At 46.2% G+C, this 22385-nt stretch overlaps 1 protein-coding gene across 1 annotated transcript in view; it reads left to right on the forward strand.

Moving 5' to 3' along the window:
• The first annotated feature begins 6074 nt into the window (after nucleotides 1-6074).
• The window catches only part of LOC308144168 (NACHT, LRR and PYD domains-containing protein 12-like), a 28594-nt gene continuing 12283 nt past the window's right edge, over nucleotides 6075-22385 (forward strand). Inside the window, exons 1-8 of the mRNA XM_080515226.1 lie at nucleotides 6075-6177; nucleotides 6359-6450; nucleotides 6616-6730; nucleotides 7311-7513; nucleotides 7610-9398; nucleotides 13481-13654; nucleotides 13792-13974; nucleotides 21707-21889. Coding sequence (XP_080371352.1) covers nucleotides 6627-6730; nucleotides 7311-7513; nucleotides 7610-9398; nucleotides 13481-13654; nucleotides 13792-13974; nucleotides 21707-21889 — 2636 coding nt within the window. The 5' untranslated portion in view covers nucleotides 6075-6177; nucleotides 6359-6450; nucleotides 6616-6626. The remainder of the gene's footprint in view (nucleotides 6178-6358; nucleotides 6451-6615; nucleotides 6731-7310; nucleotides 7514-7609; nucleotides 9399-13480; nucleotides 13655-13791; nucleotides 13975-21706; nucleotides 21890-22385) is intronic.

Genomic DNA, 22385 nt, shown 5'->3' on the forward strand with positions numbered 1-22385 from the left:
AGTACTGGACATGGAGGAACAGGGTCTTCAGTACTGGACATGGAGGAACAGGGTCTTCAGTACTGGACATGGAGGAACAGGTCCTTCAGTACTGGACATGGAGGAACAGGTCCTTCAGTACTGGACATGGAGGAACAGGAACAGGCCCTTCAGTACTGGACATGGAGGAACAGGAACAGGCCCTTCAGTACTGGACATGGAGGAACAGGCCCTTCAGTACTGGACATGGAGGAACAGGGTCTTCAGTACTGGACATGGAGGAACAGGTCCTACAGTACTGGACATGGAGGAACAGAACCTTCAGTACTGGACATGGAGGAACAGGTCCTTCAGTACTGGACATGGAGGAACAGGGTCTTCAGTACTGGACATGGAGGAACAGGTCCTTCAGTACTGGACATGGAGGAACAGGTCCTTCAGTACTGGACATGGAGGAACAGGCCCTTCAGTACTGGACATGGAGGAACAGGACCTTCAGTACTGGACATGTAGGAACAGGTCCTTCAGTACTGGACATGGAGGAACAGGTCCTTCAGTACTGGACATGGAAGAACAGACCCTTCAGTACTGGACATGGAGGAACAGGCCCTTCAGTACTGGACATGGAGGAACAGGCCCTTCAGTACTGGACATGGAGGAACAGGCCCTTCAGTACTGGACATGGAGGAACAGGTCCTTCAGTACTGGACATGGAGGAACAGGTCCTTCAGTACTGGACATGGAGGAACAGGCCCTTCAGTACTGGACATGGAGGAACAGGTCCTTCAGTACTGGACATGGAAGAACAGGCCCTTCAGTACTGGACATGGAGGAACAGGTCCTTCAGTACTGGACATGGAGGAACAGGGTCTTCAGTACTGGACATGGAGGAACAGGTCCTTCAGTACTGGACATGGAGGAACAGGTCCTTCAGTACTGGACATGGAGGAACAGGAACAGGCCCTTCAGTACTGGACATGGAGGAACAGGAACAGGCCCTTCAGTACTGGACATGGAGGAACACGCCCTTCAGTACTGGACATGGAGGAACAGGGTCTTCAGTACTGGACATGGAGGAACAGGTCCTTCAGTACTGGACATGGAGGAACAGGGTCTTCAGTACTGGACATGGAGGAACAGGTCCTTCAGTACTGGACATGGAGGAACAGGTCCTTCAGTACTGGACATGGAGGAACAGGCCCTTCAGTACTGGACATGGAGGAACAGGTCCTTCAGTACTGGACATGGAGGAACAGGCCCTTCAGTACTGGACATGGAGGAACAGGTCCTTCAGTACTGGACATGGAAGAACAGGCCCTTCAGTACTGGACATGGAGGAACAGGTCCTTCAGTACTGGACATGGAGGAACAGGGTCTTCAGTACTGGACATGGAGGAACAGGGTCTTCAGTACTGGACATGGAGGAACAGGTCCTTCAGTACTGGACATGGAGGAACAGGCCCTTCAGTACTGGACATGGAGGAACAGGCCCTTCAGTACTGGACATGGAGGAACAGGCCCTTCAGTACTGGACATGGAGGAACAGGTCCTTCAGTACTGGACATGGAGGAACAGGTCCTTCAGTACTGGACATGGAGGAACAGGCCCTTCAGTACTGGACATGGAGGAACAGGTCCTTCAGTACTGGACATGGAAGAACAGGCCCTTCAGTACTGGACATGGAGGAACAGGCCCTTCAGTACTGGACATGGAAGAACAGGCCCTTCAGTACTGGACATGGAGGAACAGGACCTTCAGTACTGGACATGGAGGAACAGGCCCTTCAGTACAGGACATGGAGGAGCAGGAACAGGCCCTTCAGTACTGGACATGGAGGAGCAGGAACAGGTCCTTCAGTACTGGACATGGAGGAACAGGTCCTACAGTACTGGACATGGAGGAACAGGCCCTTCAGTACTGGACATGGAGGAACAGGGTCTTCAGTACTGGACATGGAGGAACAGGACCTTCAGTACTGGACATGGAGGAACAGGAACAGACCCTTCAGTACTGGACATGGAGGGACAGGGTCTTCAGTACTGGACATGGAGGAATAGGGTCTTCAGTGCTGGACATGGAGGAACAGGGTCTTCAGTACTGGACATGGAGGAACAGGACCTTCAGTACTGGACATGGAGGAAAAGGACCTTCAGTACTGGACATGGAGGAACAGGACCTTCAGTACTGGACATGGAGGAACAGGAACAGACCCTTCAGTACTGGACATGGAGGAACAGGGTCTTCAGTACTGGACATGGAGGAACAGGGTCTTCAGTACTGGACATGGAGGAACAGACCCTTCAGTACTGGACATGGAGGAGCAGGAACAGGTCCTTCAGTACTGGACATGGAGGAGCAGGGTCTTCAGTACTGGACATGGAGGAAAAGGACCTTCAGTACTGGACATGGAGGAACAGGACCTTCAGTACTGGACATGGAGGAAAAGGACCTTCAGTACTGGACATGGAGGAACAGGACCTTCAGTACTGGACATGGAGGAACAGGAACAGACCCTTCAGTACTGGACATGGAGGAACAGGGTCTTCAGTACTGGACATGGAGGAATAGGGTCTTCAGTACTGGACATGGAGGAACAGGACCTTCAGTACTGGACATGGAGGAAAAGGACCTTCAGTACTGGACATGGAGGAACAGGACCTTCAGTACTGGACATGGAGGAACAGGAACAGACCCTTCAGTACTGGACATGGAGGAACAGGGTCTTCAGTACTGGACATGGAGGAATAGGGTCTTCAGTACTGGACATGGAGGAACAGGTCCTTCAGTACTGGACATGGAGGAACAGGTCCTTCAGTACTGGACATGGAGGAACAGGGTCTTCAGTACTGGACATGGAGGAACAGGGTCTTCAGTACTGGACATGGAGGAACAGGACCTTCAGTACTGGACATGGAGGAACAGGTCCTTCAGTACTGGACATGGAGGAACAGGGTCTTCAGTACTGGACATGGAGGAACAGGTCCTTCAGTACTGGACATGGAGGAACAGGCCCTTCAGTACTGGACATGGAGGAACAGGCCCTTCAGTACTGGACATGGAGGAACAGGTCCTTCAGTACTGGACATGGAGGAACAGGCCCTTCAGTACTGGACATGGAGGAGCAGGAACAGGGTCTTCAGTACTGGACATGGAGGAGCAGGAACAGGGTCTTCAGTACTGGACATGGAGGAACAGACCCTTCAGTACTGGACATGGAGGAGCAGGAACAGGTCCTTCAGTACTGGACATGGAGGAGCAGGGTCTTCAGTACTGGACATGGAGGAAAAGGACCTTCAGTACTGGACATGGAGGAACAGGACCTTCAGTACTGGACATGGAGGAAAAGGACCTTCAGTACTGGACATGGAGGAACAGGAACAGACCCTTCAGTACTGGACATGGAGGAACAGGGTCTTCAGTACTGGACATGGAGGAATAGGGTCTTCAGTACTGGACATGGAGGAACAGGGTCTTCAGTACTGGACATGGAGGAACAGGACCTTTAGTACTGGACATGGAGGAAAAGGACCTTCAGTACTGGACATGGAGGAACAGGACCTTCAGTACTGGACATGGAGGAACAGGAACAGACCCTTCAGTACTGGACATGGAGGAACAGGGTCTTCAGTACTGGACATGGATGAATAGGGTCTTCAGTACTGGACATGGAGGAACAGGTCCTTCAGTACTGGACATGGAGGAACAGGACCTTCAGTACTGGACATGGAGGAACAGGTCCTTCAGTACTGGACATGGAGGAACAGGGTCTTCAGTACTGGACATGGAGGAACAGGGTCTTCAGTACTGGACATGGAGGAACAGGGTCTTCAGTACTGGACATGGAGGAACAGGTCCTTCAGTACTGGACATGGAGGAACAGGGTCTTCAGTACTGGACATGGAGGAGCAGGACCTTCAGTACTGGACATGGAGGAACAGGGTCTTCAGTACTGGACATGGAGGAACAGGTCCTTCAGTACTGGACATGGAGGAACAGGTCCTTCAGTACTGGACATGGAGGAACAGGACCTTCAGTACTGGACATGGAGGAACAGGTCCTTCAGTACTGGATATGGAGGAACAGGTCCTTCAGTACTGGACATGGAGGAACAGGACCTTCAGTGCTGGACATGGAGGAACAGGGTCTTCAGTACTGGACATGGAGGAACAGAGTCTTCAGTACTGGACATGGAGGAACAGGTCCTTCAGTACTGGACATGGAGGAACAGGGTCTTCAGTACTGGACATGGAGGAACAGGGTCTTCAGTACTGGACATGGAGGAACAGGGTCTTCAGTACTGGACATGGAGGAACAGGGTCTTCAGTAGTGGACATGGAGGAACAGGGTCTTCAGTACTGGACATGGAGGAACAGGAACAGGTCCTTCAGTACTGGACATGGAGGAACAGGGTCTTCAGTACTGGACATGGAGGAACAGGGTCTTCAGTACTGGACATGGAGGAACAGGGTCTCCAGTACTGGACATGGAGGAACAGGGTCTTCAGTACTGGACATGGAGGAACAGGAACAGGCCGAGGCTGGTCTGCAGTACAAAGTCTCATGTAAAGATTTAATCCTGGACGAGTCAGAAAATGAATCACTTTTTGAACCATTTAAATTTGTTTTCTATAATATTGGAGAAGTGAACATTTTGTAAAGAAATCGTTGACAAAACATTGTCAAGGATTTTTCGAATGTCACACGTGACTGAATAAAGAACAATAAAATAGTTTAGACTTTGTGTGTTTTCTCCTTTGTCTGGCTGCTTTATGGAGTACTTCATATTTCACTTCAACTGTACTGTGGACGTCTCAGAGTGAAGGTAGTATATTTATTGACATTCCTCCAGGTGTAAATCTCTGATCCAGCAGAACAAGAACCAAAACAGCACAATAATTAATGAATAATGGCCACGAACAGAATAAGACAAAAGAAAAGATACAATGGAAAATGGAGTAATATACATTAAAGTAATAGTGTTTACAGTTTAAATGATAACAGTGAAAGTACATCATATTATCTCATGGTAGAAAACTTTACAACAATAGTTTTGACATGTTGGCTTATAAAATAAGTCATTTTAAGAAAAAGATCATTTTTAACTGACTGGCCTCAAGCTGATTTATAATATAAACATACTTGAGTCATATATATCATAAGGTATCTTAATAAAATCAGTACATCGCTCACATTTTTACCAACATTTATATCTTTCAATGTGACACTGAAGAAATGTGTCGTCTCTTCAGGGTCCCATCAAAAGATTAATTAAATATATACAGTGTGAGGAGTGTACTCACTGTTGTGAGATAGTGTACATATCACCCACCTTTATACAATAAAAACAACATTCTAGTATTTATGGAGGGGGTGAGATTTGATAAGTTATATTTCTTTCTTTGGTGAGATATCGATTTTATAATATTGATTTTGTGCAGTTTGAAATAAACAATGTAATTTATAAAAGATTAAATTCTAAAATACTGGAATATAGACTTATGATTTTTCACATCGTAATAATAAACTGTTCAAGTCACGAGCTCTGCTGCATTTTTCTCATATCAAAAATACTGCATGGAAGATATTATTACTGATTGTTAGACCAGCCTAGGAGCTGCTGAGCAACATAAAATTGCGACATGCAGAAAATATGACCACAGTCATAACAATTGTATATTATATTGATCATTTGTGGCCATAAATGATCCTATATTGTACATTCAGAAATAGTATCATATACAATCATTTATTGGCAAAAATAGTATGGCGGCACGTGCTATAGAGATACAAAGGCACTGTACTACATTCAAGAAAGTAACTTTTAATGTTGCGTTGTTGATAATTAACGCATTCGGAATTTTCCACGAGCATTTCGGCATTCCAGTTTGTTCCATTTTATTTTGAATGAGCACTTCCTGTCTGACAGACACGCTTGAAATTGTCGGCCAACTTGGATTCTCCACTGACATCTCTTGCTGACATCTCTTGTCTCCCTTCAGGGGACTGTAGTGTTGTGGTTTCCATTGCGACCAAAGCGTCGCACTCTGATGACGTAGTATCGAGTCACAAACCTGGTGCCGGGCATTGATCAGGAGGCGGGAATGGAGTTTCCAGACCGGGCATGGATCAACTTTTTTCGGGAGCCTCTGTGCGAGTAGGTGCGTGGCTGACGGAGTCCCTGTTGGCTCAAGACGACAAGGTCGGGTTGGAATGGAGAAGTTGACGAGGTTTCGTGTATTTTTGCGTCGTGCTGCGCGCTGAGGCTGGGTCGTCGCTGCGAGGCTAACGGTCCACGGCTGGTGTTTGTTGATGGCCGCTGGATGTGGGAGATGATTCCATGATGGAGTCCTAATAGCACGTTTCTCTTTGCTTTCCTGCAGCACTCAGACTGTGAGCTCCTTCAACTAATCGGTTGTCTCACCTCCAGTCTGATCTCTGTCGTTACTGGATCCAGGAAGAAAAGCCTTGACAGGTAATGTGGACACAGAGAGAAAAGTTGGGACTTAATCCTTCACAGGAAATATTCCATTTTAGCATCGATACATTATCCATCAACACTCATTTTTCTGGAATGAAGAGTCGCTTTGAGAATGTGACAGAACGTGAGCTGACAGTCTGCATGTGGTTTTTCTCCCAGACTAGCTGAAGATGAGGAATGAGGAGGACAGGGCAGACTGTCTGTCCACGAAGAGGGACCTGTCCAGAGGGCGTCCACCACAATCCAGTGCTGAACCTGGACCTTCAGACACAAAGTAAGAAGCTCTGTTTCCTCCCATTTCCTCAACATGAGAGCGAGACACGTTTTGCTCACTTTAAACTCCAAAAACTGAAGAAAAAAAAAAAATATTGGAAAACTAAAAAGGCTGTTTAAAATGGTTAGAAGATAAAAAGTCCCATGGTGGCAAAACTTCTAATCCGAGGAAGCTCCTGGTTAAGCACAGGGTTTTTCTCAAGCCTGAAGACATTGTCCTTTGTTTTAAAAATTATTTTCCCTCCATGGATCCTCAACAGGAGTATGTTTTAATTTGTGCAGCATTACCCCCCCCCCCCCCCCCCCACACACACACACACACACACACCTGCCATGTGACAATACAAGCAACTGGATATTGTTTTGATAGATTTGTAAAATTTTACATATTGATAAATTCAGATGTTAAATTGAAAATGTTTGCGATTTTATTACTAAAGAAACTAACATTCATTACCACATAACCACACAAAAGTACAGTTAAGAACGGCCATCAGTTCAAATGTAAAAGGTTGCCATCCTGACTTGTGTCTTTGCTGTGTGTTGCTTTGCTCAGAGGACATGTTGCTTGGTGTCCACAGAAAGAAGAAGAGGAGCGATGAGGAGGAGCAGCTGCCGTCCTGCTGCGCCTTGTGTGGGGACGTCCTGGAGGACCCAGTGTGGTGGAGCTGTGGACACCAGGTCTGCAGGCGGTGCAACATCTCACACTGGAACCGGGGTTGTTCCTCAGGACGCTCCTGCTGTTCTCTGTGTGCAGAAAGATCCAGAAGAGTACCTGCACACAGTAAGAGTGGACACGTGTCCGCTGAGGGACTCGTCTGTCCTCGCTGGACTTGTTGTGTTCTTGTTGACTGATCTGATTGTTGTGGTCTCTGAGCAGGTGCTGGTCTGCAGAAGGTTCTAGAGGAACACAAGCAGAGTGTGAGGAGCAGATGTGAACGTGTGGTTGAAGGAAGTGATGAAGCCGGAGGAGGAACCCTCCTCAACAGTGTCTTCACTGAGCTCCACATCACAGAGGGACACAGTGAGGAGCTCCAGAGGGAACCGGAGCTGAACCAGCTGGAGACGGGGTCCAGGAAGCAGAGCCTCCAGGACACGTCCATCAGGTGTCAGGACCTCTTCAGGGCCTCGGCTGAGCAGCACAGACACATCCGAGTGGTTGTGACCAGAGGCGTGGCCGGCAGTGGAAAGACCTTCTCGGTGCACAAGTTCAGTCTGGACTGGGCCGAGGGCCTGGAGAACCAGGACGTGGGGTTGCTGGTGGTGTTCTCCTTCAGGGAGCTGAACCCGATCCGAGACCAGATGTACAGTCTTCTTGCGCTGATCCGGGTTTTCCATCCAGCCTTGCAGAAGGTGACGACAGAGGAGCTGGCGGTCTGCAGGCTGCTCTTCGTCTTTGACGGTCTGGATGACAGCAGACTTCCTCTGGACTTCAGACGGTCCCGGCCGGTGGACGACGTCTCACACCAGTCTCCGGTCAGTCTGCTGCTCACAAACCTCATCCGGGGGAATCTGCTGCCCTCGGCTCGGGTCTGGATCACTTCCCGACCGGCGGCGGCCAATCAGATCCCTCCGTCATGTGTGGACAGACTGACAGAAGTGAGAGGCTTCACTGACGCCCAGAAGGAGGAGTACTTCAGGAGGAGGCTGAGTGATGAGGGGCTGAGCAGCAGAATCCTCTCCCACATCCAGACCTCCAGGAGCCTCCACATCATGTGTGGAATCCCAGCCTTCTGCTGGATCACTGCCACGGTTCTGGAGCACATGTTGACCCCGGAGCCGAGAGGAGAGCTACCCCAGACCCTGACTGGCATGTACTCCCACTTCCTGCTGGTTCAGACACACAGGAAGAAGCTCAAGTTCCACCAAGGAGATGAGACGGGTCCAGAGGAGCTGACGGAGGCTGACGGAGACGTTCTTCTGAAGCTGGCCAGACTGGCCTCTGAGTATCTGGAGAAAGGAAACATCATGTTCCACCAAGAAGACCTGGAGAAATGTGGTCTGGATGTGACTGAGGCCTTGCTGTACTATGAACTCTGTACCCAGATCTCCAAAGGAGAGTCTGTGATCTTCCAGAAAAACGTCTACAGCTTCATCCATCTGAGCGTTCAGGAGTTTCTGGCTGCAGTCGACTTGTTCCAGTGTTTCACCAACAAGAAGACCGAGGCCCTGAAGACCTCCGTTGGAGAGGATCACGTTTTCCCCTCTCTAGACGACTTCCTGAAGGTAGTCCTGCAGAAACCCCTCAGAAGTCAGAACGGCCATCTGTCCTTGTTTGTCCGTTTCCTTCATGGCCTCTTTCTGAAGTCCAACCGGAGACTCTTATTCAGTCTGTTGCGTCGGACAAGGTTCAGTCCAGCAACCATCCAGAGAGTCCTCAAGAACCTGAAGGAGATGAACCGTGATGAACTGCCTCCCGACACAAGCAGCAACATCTTCCACCGTCTGATGGAGATGAAGGACCTCTCGGTACATCACGAGGTCCAAGCGTTCCTGGGCTCACAGGACAGACCAGACAAGGAACTCTTTGTGACCCACTGGTCAGCTCTGGGCTCCATGATGCAGATGTCAGACCAGGTCCTGGAGGAGTTGGACACGAACAAGTTCAACATAACGAGGGAGGAAGCGTTGGGGCTGATCGCAGCTGTGAGGAACTGCAGGACGGCTCGGTGAGTCTGCATGTCATCAGGAGCAAATGTCTGTGGTGTTTGTAGAAATGAGTTCCTGTACTTCCTTGGTGGAGAAGTTCCTCAGTGACCTGTCATGAAGAACGTCAGCGTTGTGGGTCAGGCTGCGATGCACTGATCGTATTAATGATTCAGATCAACTCAATGACGGTTGACATCACGACCTGAGGTCTGAGTATTAGAAGAAACAAGAAAATGAATACATTTAATCAGTTTGATTAAAGTCTTGATTTGAGCATTTTTCAAACCAGATCAAGAAAACTCTGAATAAGGTGAAGAAAGATTTCTGTGAAGTTTTCTTCTCATTCTGGTCAAATATAATTATGACTGATCATTTGTCTGTGTTTCCAGTAAAAAACGTCAACAAACCTTCAAGATATCCCACTGATGTGAACAGATTAGGACAAACGACTCAAAGAAGGCACTGAAATAGATTTAATGAATATTATTATTGAATTTGTTTACATAGCTCATGGTACAGGCAAGAGTTTGTTTGACCTCTGAGTTGTATTCAAAATATAATTTAACACACAACAAAACCACATGTGGAACTCCATGTTCTCTCCTTCATGTCCACATGAAGTTAAAGTCAAGCCCAGAGAAGAACTGAAGCTCTGGGCCCGGTTGTTCTAAACTGGGTTATTTTAACCACTGGTTAAGCCCTAACCGCTGGTTAGATCTTATCCTTCCTTCGTTGAACTGGCATCATGAACACAGCTCTGCTAGTGAACGCCATGGTGAGAGTTAACCACTGTTAACTAGGTAGCCATGGTGAGAGTTAACCACTGTTTACTAGGTAGCCATGGTGAGAATTAATCACTGTTAACTAGGTAGCCATGGTGAAAGTTAATCACTGTTTACTAGGTAGCCATGGTGAGAGTTAACCACTGTTAACTAGGTAGCCATGGTGAGAGTTAACCACTGTTTACTAGGTAGCCATGGTGAGAATTAATCACTGTTAACTAGGTAGCCATGGTGAGAGTTAACCACTGTTTACTAGGTAGCCATGGTGAGAGTTAACCACTGTTTACTAGGTAGCCATGGTGAGAATTAATCACTGTTAACTAGGGAGCCACGGTGAGAGTTAATCACTGTTAACTAGGGAGCCATGGTGAAAGTTAATCACTGTTAACTTGGGACCCATGGTGAAAGTTAATCACTGTTTACTAGGTAGCCATGGTGAGAGTTAACCACTGTTAACTAGGTAGCCATGGTGAGAGTTAACCACTGTTTACTAGGTAGCCATGGTGAGAATTAATCACTGTTAACTAGGTAGCCATGGTGAAAGTTAATCACTGTTTACTAGGTAGCCATGGTGAGAGTTAACCACTGTTAACTAGGTAGCCATGGTGAGAGTTAACCACTGTTTACTAGGTAGCCATGGTGAGAATTAATCACTGTTAACTAGGTAGCCATGGTGAGAGTTAACCACTGTTTACTAGGTAGCCATGGTGAAAGTTAATCACTGTTAACTTGGGACCCATGGTGAAAGTTAATCACTGTTTACTAGGTAGCCATGGTGAGAGTTAACCACTGTTAACTAGGTAGCCATGGTGAGAGTTAACCACTGTTTACTAGGTAGCCATGGTGAGAATTAATCACTGTTAACTAGGTAGCCATGGTGAAAGTTAATCACTGTTTACTAGGTAGCCATGGTGAGAGTTAACCACTGTTAACTAGGTAGCCATGGTGAGAGTTAACCACTGTTTACTAGGTAGCCATGGTGAGAATTAATCACTGTTAACTAGGTAGCCATGGTGAGAGTTAACCACTGTTTACTAGGTAGCCATGGTGAGAGTTAACCACTGTTTACTAGGTAGCCATGGTGAGAATTAATCACTGTTAACTAGGGAGCCACGGTGAGAGTTAATCACTGTTAACTAGGGAGCCATGGTGAAAGTTAATCACTGTTAACTTGGGACCCATGGTGAGAGTTAACCACTGTTAACTAGGTAGCCATGGTGAGAGTTAACCACACATTAAATAGTTAGCGAAGGTCCGGAGGTGCGTTAAGTTTAACTTTAATGTCAAGATAACACCTGGTTAAAGTTAACCCCGTGTTGAACAACAAGATAACGCCTGGTTAAAGTTAACCCCGTGTTGAACAACAAGATAACACCTGGTTAAAGTTAACCCCGTGTTGAACAACAAGATAACGCCTGGTTAAAGTTAACCCCGTGTTGAACATCAAGATAACGCCTGGTTAAAGTTAACCCCGTGTTGAACAACAAGATAACGCCTGGTTAAAGTTAACCCCGTGTTGAACAACAAGATAACACCTGGTTAAAGTTAACCCCGTGTTGAACAACAAGATAACGCCTGGTTAAAGTTAACCCCGTGTTGAACAACAAGATAACAGTGCTGTTAAAGTTAACCCCGTGTTGAACAACAAGATAACGGTGCTGTTAAAGTTAACCCAGTGTTGAACAACAAGACAACGCCTGGTTAAAGTTAACCCCGTGTTGAACAGCAAGATAACACCTGGTTAAAGTTAACCCCGTGTTGAACAACAAGATAACAGTGCTGTTAAAGTTAACCCAGTGTTGAACAACAAGACAACGCCTGGTTAAAGTTAACCCCGTGTTGAACAACAAGATAACACCTGGTTAAAGTTAACCCCGTGTTGAACAACAAGATAACGCCTGGTTAAAGTTAACCCCGTGTTGAACAACAAGATAACGCCTGGTTAAAGTTAACCCCGTGTTGAACAACAAGAGAACACCTGGTTTAAGTTAACCCCGTGTTGAACAACAAGATAACACCTGGTTAAAGTTAACCCAGTGTTGAACAACAAGATAACACCTGGTTAAAGTTAACCCAGTGTTGAACAACAAGATAACACCTGGTTAAAGTTAACCCCGTGTTGAACAACAAGATAACGCCTGGTTAAAGTTAACCCCGTGTTGAACAACAAGATAACGCCTGGTTAAAGTTAACCCCGTGTTGAACAACAAGATAACGCCTGGTTAAAGTTAACCCCGTGTTGAACAACAAGAGAACACCTGGTTTAAGTTAACCCCGTGTTGAACAACAAGATAACACCTGGTTAAAGTTAACCCAGTGTTGAACAACAAGATAACACCTGGTTTAAGTTAACCCCGTGTTGAACAACAAGATAACACCTGGTTAAAGTTAACCCAGTGTTGAACAACAAGATAACACCTGGTTAAAGTTAACCCCGTGTTGAGCAACAAGATAACACCTGGTTAAAGTTAACCCCGTGTTGAGCAACAAGATAACACCTGGTTAAAGTTAACCCCGTGTTGAACAACAAGAGAACGCCTGGTTAAAGTTAACCCCGTGTTGAACAACAAGATAACACCTGGTTAAAGTTAACCCCGTGTTGAACAACAAGATAACGCCTGGTTAAAGTTAACCCCGTGTTGAACAACAAGATAACGCCTGGTTAAAGTTAACCCTGTGTTGAACAACAAGATAACACCTGGTTAAAGTTAACCCCGTGTTGAACAACAAGATAACGCCTGGTTAAAGTTAACCCAGTGTTGAACAACAAGATAACGCCTGGTTAAAGTTAACCCAGTGTTGAACAACAAGATAACACCTGGTTAAAGTTAACCCAGTGTTGAACAACAAGATAACGCCTGGTTAAAGTTAACCCTGTGTTGAACAACAAGATAACACCTGGTTAAAGTTAACCCTGTGTTGAACAACAAGATAACGCCTGGTTAAAGTTAACCCTGTGTTGAACAACAAGATAACACCTGGTTAAAGTTAACCCTGTGTTGAACAACAAGATAACGCCTGGTTAAAGTTAACCCAGTGTGGAACAACAAGATAACACCTGGTTAAAGTTAACCCCGTGTTGAACAACAAGATAGCAGTGCTGTTAAAGTTAACCCAGTGTTGAACAACAAGATAACGCCTGGTTAAAGTTAACCCAGTGTGGAACAACAAGATAACACCTGGTTAAAGTTAACCCAGTGTTGAACAACAAGATAGCAGTGCTGTTAAAGTTAACGGCCGGTTAAATGTTTTGACCAACGGGCCCTGATGTCCAACAAAGAGTCGTCTCTCATCATGTCCTGTCCTGTCTCTCACTACAGACTTACAAAGATTCTCCTCGGCTGCTATCATGTTGGACTGATCGCCTCAGCTCTGAAGTCTGACCCCTCACATGTCAAACATCTGGATCTGACTCACACCTGCTTGAATTCTCCATCAGCGGACCTTCTCCGAGCTGGACTGGAGAGTCCAAACTGTAAACTGGAGACCCTGTGGTCAGTTCACTGTCTGAAGCTCCTGGCAAACTTTGTGTGGACTTTACATTTCTGAACTCTTCCAGCCTGAACTTTCTTCACAATGATTGAAAGCTCAACCCATTTCCTCTAATCTCACTTCTTCTCTCTTCATTCAGCTTGGATTCCTGCAGAATGGCAGGGCTTGGCTCTTCTTTGGTGGGTTCAGCTCTGAAGTCCAACCTCTCCCTCCAGAAACATCTCAAGCACCTGAACCTGACTTGTGTTCGACTGGAGGATTCTGGCGTTGCGGAGCTGTGTGGTTTTCTGGCGAGTCCACTCTGCCGTCTGGAGACTCTGAGGTGAGTGTCTGAGTGTTTCTGCGTCAATGCTGCTGAAACGGAACCAGCAGGGATGGTAACAGAGGACACTGAGCAGCTCCACTCTTATGTGTTATTTATTTAGTTTACAGATGTTGAGTGTTCTGTTAGTTGAAAACATGTAATACAGATTAGTAAAACATCATCCTGCCTTTATCTACTGGAGACACAGTCCAAACAAACCAATTTCACCATATCATTTCAATTCAGTGGAATTGAGGATTTTCCAACTACCTTTTAGGGACTAAAACCAACATTTAAAGTTCAAAGCCAAGAGCCCACCACATGTTGGTCAAACTCGGCCTCCAGACCATCCATCCATCTACAGTATTTCCTTTCCTGCTGACTGTGTGGGGTTGCAGTGGCAGTACAGAGAGCAGAGGCGTCTCTGTCCCCTGCAGCTTCCTCCAGCTCTGCAGCGGAGACCACCGCCACCCTGCGGAGGAAACTCCTTTCAGCCCCTTGTACCTGAGAGCTCATTCTTTCGGCGATGACCCAGAATTCACAACCACAGTGAGGGTAGGGAGTTGGAGCCACCGGAGAACATGGAGCTTTGCTTTACAGCTCAACTCCCTCTTTCCCACAACGGTCCAGTAGAGTGTGAGCCTGGCTGATCTCATGACGGCTCTGCAGCGCCGTGCCAGTCACCTGGGAGTGAGGCCCTCCTGCACAAAGTGGGCTTAACGTACCCAGGACTTCTCTCTGTTTTCTGGGTTGAGCCCCTCCCCCTGTAAGAGGGCTTGGCACTGCTGAAAATAGCAATATTGTCAACAGCTAGCCAAACCGTGGTAGCAATACACCACCGAAGTAGCCATACTTCCCCCCAGGATAGCAAGTAGGGATGAGTGAGTACACCACTATCTGTGTCTGTTCAACCATCTAAATGATCTGTATCCGTATCTGTACTTGGAGTGGGCGGGGCCTGACCGGAGGTGGGCGTGGTTCCAGTGAAACTGGGCGGGGCTTAAATCAGCACATTATTTTGTCCGGAATTGATCTGGATTGATCAGAAATTGCTTTATTTATTGTTTATTTGAAAACTATTTACAGAACAGCCTCAGAATTGAAAGTCAATGTTTTATATATAAAAAACTACATATAGTATATAAAGCTTAATTTCTATTTATTTGAACACAAATTTATGAAAATGTATTGTATATTTATTTTATGAACAGCCATATACAACAAACAATATAGGGTACTTTGTGTGTTCAACTATATGTATGTAAGTGGTCTGTAAGACTGCTTGTTTTTTAATGATGTGTGTGAACCTGGTGGTTCATGTAAACATCCAGTGGAAATGATATGTTTATTAATAATAATATATTCCAACTGACTTTACACCACCAGCCAAACCAAGAGCAAGCAGACGGTAAAAAAAACAACTGACCATAGTGGAGGCAGTGACTGACGCACCACGTACGGTACAAAACAAGTTCACCAAGTAACTTTAAATATCATACAAACCAAAAAGGGGCGGGCTCTGTGTGTGACTGGCCAATCAGAGAGCGTGAAGACAGTCTGTTGCCAAATGAGGATTTTCCTTCAGCACGAGCATGGATATTGATGACTTTTACTCGTATCATGCTCATACTCGTCAAAAATGCTTTATCCGTACCAGCTACTCACCTGAAACGAGTATCCGGCTCATCCCCAGTAGCAATACTCTAGCTTGAAGCTAATAACACTAGCTTCACAGCTAACGCACATTTTAGAGTAGCGATACTCCCGCTGCACAAGCCAACTGGCAGTAGCAAAACTCCCAGAAGATTGAAGAGAGATCAGTAGGGTTGCAAAGGGGCGGTACATTTCCGGAAACATTCCAGAAACTTTCCATGGGAAGTTAAGCAGGTGAATTTTAAAAATGTTCAAAGTGAAATAAAGTATCTATAAATGAACTGAATTGTCATGAGCTGACGATGCACGTGGCCACCTGAATAAAATGCCACAGCTGTCCTGTTTTATTCCCATCAATTCTTGTTAATTCCCATAAATTCCCATAGAAAGTTTCCAACTTTGAAAATTCCTGGAATGTTGCACCCCCAGAGAGCAGTGAGTGGGACCTGGGATCCCCACACGCGCTCATCCCACATAAATTATCTGGAGTTGCTGGCTGTTCACCCAGATGTAGTGAACCTGATCTGGGAACATTATCAACAGCCTTTTGTGGACGTCTGAGTGCACTCACTGTCTGGTGAAGTTTTTCCCCTTCCAAGACCAGAATGCACCTCTGGGGGTGGATGCACTGGCTCACCAGTGGTCTTCCTGTACGCATCCCCCCCCCCCCCCCAATACTTTTGATTTCTCCGTCCCTCAACAAGGCGAGGACGGAGGGTCTCACAGTGATCCTCTTAGCCCCTCACTGGCCAGCAATGCACTGGTTGGCAGAAATAACCCAGCTCCTTTACCAGGATACATTACCTCTGCCAATACGCAGGGACCTGGGAGAAATATTTCATCCCCATCCAGAGAGGCTGGCCCTGTGGCCTTGGCCCATGAATGGTTCAGCCTGTGGACTGTGGATCTTCTTCTGAATGTTGCTGACACCATCCAGAATGCTCGGGCATCTTCAACAAGTACCCTGTATAAGAGCCAATTTTCAATTTTTGAAAATTGATGTTCAGAGTTACGACAAATTCCCTTCCAGTGCTCAGTGGCGGGGATCTTGTCTTTCCTACAAGACATGGTAGATAAAAGCTTTCTCTACCATAAAGGTTTATTTGGCAGAAATCTTGGCTTACCACATGGGCTTTGAGGGGAAGACTGTGGGTTAACTTCCCCTGTTTTGTGAGTTTATGAGGGGTACTTGCCAAAAGCTCCCAGTCCGTAAGTCGCTAGCACCATCCTGGGACTTTCCCAAAGTGCTTGATGCCCTCTCTGGTCCACCTTTTGAACCACTGGAACAGGTAGACTTGAAAATGGTGACCATTAAGACAGCTTTTCTGTTGTCTCTGGCTCCAGCTCAACGTGCGGGGGAGAGTCATGCTTTATCCGTACACCAGACATGTATGAAGTTCTCCTCAGGGAACCTAAGAGTGACCTTACAACCTAATCCAGCATTTATGCCTAAGGTGTTGAGGTCATGTTCCCAGATTTACCTTCTCACTTAATCCCCCACCTTTCTCCTTAGAAGAGCAGACTGAGTTACATATGTTGTGCCTGGTGTGGGCCTTCAGCATCTATGTGGACAGAACAAAAAGCTATAGGAAAAGTGAGCAGCTTCTTTTGTGTTGGGCGAAGAACTGCTTTCCCACTGGATTGTTGGAGCTGTGGCTTTAGTTATAGCTCCAAGGGGCTGCGGTCACCAGAGGGGCTACGTGCACATTCAACCAGGCGTCTCATTACTTCATGGACCCTTTCCAGAGGGATCTCCATAGACGACATTTGTGCTGCAGCAAGCTGGGCGTCTTTACACACCTTTGCCAGGTTCTACAGGCTTGATGTTACAGCCCCTACATTATTTGAGTCCCGGTGAGGCTTGTTTTAAGCCAGTTGACCCCAGGGTAACATCTGCACAGCAATCCTGGAGTCGGGGTTTGCCAATGTGAGACATGAAACCAATGCTATGAAAGAGAACTTTATGTTTCTTGCATAACCCTCGTGACCACATGACCACACCACCCTCCTTGCTCATTCGTAGCGAGAAGAGGTGTGCTCTTTTTTGAGTAACGGACAGCACAGTGTCAAGTACTCTTTTTTTTTTTTTACTTTTTATTTATGAAATAAACACAATACAAAACGAACATATAAGGTCATGGGATGAAAGTGAATCAAGGCAAATTTAGCATCTTCACAATGTAATGTCACAAAGTAAAGTTAAATATCTGTCTCATTGGCTAAATAAATACACCATTTTTCCCACCGTTTTTTTCCCAATTCTTTTTGGAGTCGTAGAGAGTGGGTCATCTGTTCTAGGAGACGCAGGTGTTTAACAATATTGACAAAAAGGCCAGCAGTAGGACCGTTTTTTTGGAGCCAGCATTTTGTAATGGCCTTTTTGCTTGCAGCCAGCAAAATCTTTAAGAGGTAAATATCGTCTTTATTCAGTCCATCAGGAATATGACCAAAATAAAGAGATGTAATGGATGAGCTGAAACTAAAACCCAGTATATTTGTAATTATTGTTCCTACGTCCTTCCAGAAGGTCTGAATAGAGGGACAGGTCCAGAAAACATGGGCACGATCCGCCATCACTTCTCCACATTCCCTCCAGCAAGTTGACTGAGAGCCAGTTTGTTTGGACTTCTGTTTAGGAGTTCTAAAGAAACGAATCAGGTTCTTCCAACAGAAGTCTCTCCAGGTTAGAGAATTGGTGGTAGATGACTGTGTCTTCCAGGCATTCAGCCACATGTCCAGTTCCTTTTCCCATCGCTGCTTTATGTGGTCTGTGTTATCCTTCTTCAGTGATATTATACCAAGGTATAATTTGCTTATGAGATGTTTATCACTTTGTGAGTTATATGCATTCATGCATTAGGTGGGGCCCCTCGGTTGCAGAAAAAAGAAAAAAATGTCTTGTGGCTCTCTGTTGTCCATAGGCAGCAGCCTTCATTGTTCATTAAATAAAAAAAAGACTGGATAGGGTTCAATACCAATAGTCTATTATAATCCAAAAATGGGAAGTTGAGAATAAAACGGACACTGATCCCCTGCGGCAGCTGCCGGCTCCGTCCTGCGATACTCCTGTAGCTTCTTTGGGATCTGTCGCTGGAACCGGTCCTTGTCCGCACCACTCCGGGTCTCGGTCGTCTCCCACGGTAGGAGTCGGGCCAGCGCTTCCTCCGATACATCCTTGCTCCTGGTCCCGCCAGCTGCCCCACTCACGTTGAATCCTCGTTTCCGCAGATCCTCCGCTGCTTGCGCCGCGTTATTGTACAGGACGGTGCCCGTTTCAAAGAAGACGCGCATCCTCGTTAACGGGGTCTGGAACCGTATTCCGTTCTCCTTAAGCGCCTTCTTAACGGGAATGTATTCCTTCCTCTTGTTCTGCACATGTGTGGCGTAGTCATGGTCAAAGTACACCCGTTTGTTTTGGATACGTACCTCCTTCTTCCATGCGGTGCGGAGAATTTTCTCTTTAACTGAGAACTTGAGGAACGTCCGCCATGTTTTCCTCCATCTCTCCCACACGCTTCACCGCTCCTTCTATCTGATTTGTTACGTCTTGTATTTCCCGGTTTATTTCCAACGTGAACTCGTCCATCTGTTTTTTGATATCCTCCCGAAAACACGAGCGGAAATCACTAAAGTCTTTTTTCAGTTCAACCTGGAGTGCTGCCATCCCTGTGGCCACGGCTTCACTCACCACTTTACTAATCGAGTCCAAAGTTTCGCTTTTTCCGTGTCCTCCACCTTGTGGAAGCTTCGCCAGCAGCGGCTTCTTTGTCGATTTCCCGTTCAACCGTATTTCGCAACCCGTATCCTCCTTTCTTGTTTTTGTCCCCGTCCATTATTGCATCAATTTTTGTCGAATTGAATGGTAACAAGTTCTTGAATTAGGGGAAATTTAAGGCTAGTACCGGAGCTCTGCTCTCAGGCCATCAAACCATGCAGCGCGCCACCGGAAGTCCCGTCAAGTACTCTTATAGGGGGAGGGGCTCTGCCCCTGGACACTGACACGCTTGATTCCAGCCAATAGTGACTGGCAGAATGCAATTGGAGCTTCTGATGAGGTCACGCTGAAGGCGTTCCCCATGTGAGACACTCACTCATGCAAATCAGAGAACCGGGGTTTTGCAAGTAACCGAAAGTTATGAACTTGGTAATCCAACCCAGGCTTTTCCAATCTCCATGAGTGCGAGGTGGAGTTCGCATCATCTGACAATCACAAACATGGAGAAACCCCGTGGAGCAGATCATGGAATGGAGGAGCAGACTCCTATAATACTGTCATTCTCCAGAAAACATGCAGAATTTAACCCGTTTTCCAGGCCAAAAGCACCACTGGTGCGTCAGAAAAGTCCGGCAAGAATATTCCCTCCTCTGTTGATGCATAACATTGTTAGATTACAATATTAATTCATCGGACTATATAAACGAAAGGCACTCTGATCATTCAAGCGTTTCCTCAGCGCTCTTCCTTTATTTAATATTTTCCATTGAGTTCTTTTGAGGCCCAGCATGTCAATGCATTTTGGAATATTACATCCTCACTGTGACAGAACAAGTTGTAGTACGTTCCATAAATTCATGTTTTTGTCGTTCTGTCATGTGTGATCATTATTATTGACCTATTATAGATGCAACCCGAGTGGAGTTAAACAGACTTGGAAACAAGTCAGGAGCAAGTAATATAATAGTACCGTATTTTCCGCACTATAAGGCACCTAATACCTCAAATTTTCTCAAAAGCTGCCAGTGCGCCTTATAACCCGGTGCTCCTTATATATGGAAGAATTGCTCTACTCAAGATGCTATTTGACAGCTGAACAACCAGAAGCTTTTATTTTGACAACCGGATCTTCAGAGCGGACGACACTCCACACAACACATTCATCACTCATGGTTGCACACCAACATTCTAACAAACCAAAATAAACTAGATGAAATAATGACTCCCTAAACTGGGGAACAAAAACACATAAACACAATCAACACAACACCAAGCCCAACAACAACCCACAATAACCTCCAACAACACAAAACATGAATTTGTCGCTCCCATAATTCATTGCAGCTGTTTGTGGTGTTTTAAATGCAATTATTGGGGGTTCTATTTGGTTTGTGGTGTCGGTAATAATTGTGTTGTGTTGTGTTTTTGTTGCTTAGTTCATGTAGTTTAGTTTATTACCGGTAGTTGTAAGTTGTCAACCAGCAGTGAAGAAGGTTTTGTGTGTAGTGTCGTCCTGGGCTGCAGGTAGGACTATCAAAATAAAGTGTGTGCACCTCTCTGGGTGTTAGAATCAGTGGAAAACATAACCTAATGGCTTTGAGCTATAAAGGTTGCTGACCCCTGGTCTATTCCATGCGCCTTATAGTGCGGTGCGCCTTATAGTGCGGAAAATACGGTAATAGTAATAATAATAATAATAAGTACAAAAACATCCTTCAACCAAAGTAAGTGTGATTTTCTGAGATTGGGCAGGTCATTCTCCAAGAGATGGGATTGGTCGGGAAGCGGTGGTTTTATACCGGGTTAATCCATGAATTTAATTCCTGCTTTGTAGTACAGGCCTCTGGTTAAATGGCTTCTTACAAGGTTTTTGTGACCATGTCACTCAATTTAATATTTTTGGTGAAACAAAAATCAGGAGATGAAGTGAAGGAGAGAGAGAGAGCAAGAGAGACGGGCAGCAGCTCCGTTCCGACCCGTCAGCTTGTGACCCACCCGGAATAGCTCAGCAGTCTATCTGTGTTTAATCAGCGTCTATTTGTGGAAGATCAGGGTTTTTAGAACCACGAGCGCAAAAAGTGAAGGACCTTCGTTGGCGTGGCTCCTCCACACAGCTCACCACAGTGAGAGAGAGAGAGAGAGAGAGTGAACAGTGTGTAGTCCAACATGTGGGATCTGATCCAGATGTTAGAATGGACAGAGATAGACTGAGCTCTGCAGCATGTTAGTGATCAGCATGTTGATGACACTCTTCTCCTCCTGTTGTCTTCAGTTGTTTGGACTTTACATTTCTAAACTCGTCCAGTCTGAACCTTCTTCACTCTCAATGACTTCAACATCACACTTTGTCCTCTAATCTCACTTCTTTCTCTCTTTATTCAGGTTGAGGAGCTGCGGTTTGTCAGAGATCAGCTGTTCTGCTGTGGCCTCAGCTCTGAAGTCCAACCCCTCCCTCCAGAAACATCTGAAACATCTGGACCTGGGTTGGAACCATCTGCAGGATTCAGGAGTTGAGCAGCTGGGTGGTTTTCTGGAGAGTCCACTCTGCCGTCTGGAGACTCTGGGGTGAGACTCCGTGTTTGAGTTTGTGTGCGGTGAAAGTTGTGTTCCACTAAAGGTCAGACATCAGGCTGATATGAGATGATCCACACTGAGGATCTCCATGAGAAACTGAGACTTCTTCTCTGTCTTCAGTCCTGTGACTGTGGCAGAGCCGTGTGGAGCTCCACACTTCAGAGCTTGGTAGAAGAAGCAAAGTGCTGCCGTGGATAATTCTCTGGTAACCTCTGACTGTGGGTGTCACTGATCTCCCTGCTGGAGCGCCAAACTGTCACACTGCAAACTCTTGACTTGTTGGCTTGATGTCCTTGGCTGTTGACTTGGCCTCCCGCGCTAAACCACCTCCGCACCAGAGTTCGAACTGGATGTTCCGACATCCAGCTCGAACTCCAGTCCGAAACGGACCGTTCTTCACGTGACCTTAGAGAGCATCTGCGGTCGCCTCAGCAACCCAAGGGAAACTGAGCCGCCATTTTGGTACGTTGTAAACAACACCAGAGCC

This window comes from Blennius ocellaris (genome assembly GCF_963422515.1).
Source record: "Blennius ocellaris genome assembly, chromosome: 19".
Lineage (NCBI taxonomy): Eukaryota > Metazoa > Chordata > Actinopteri > Blenniiformes > Blenniidae > Blennius > Blennius ocellaris.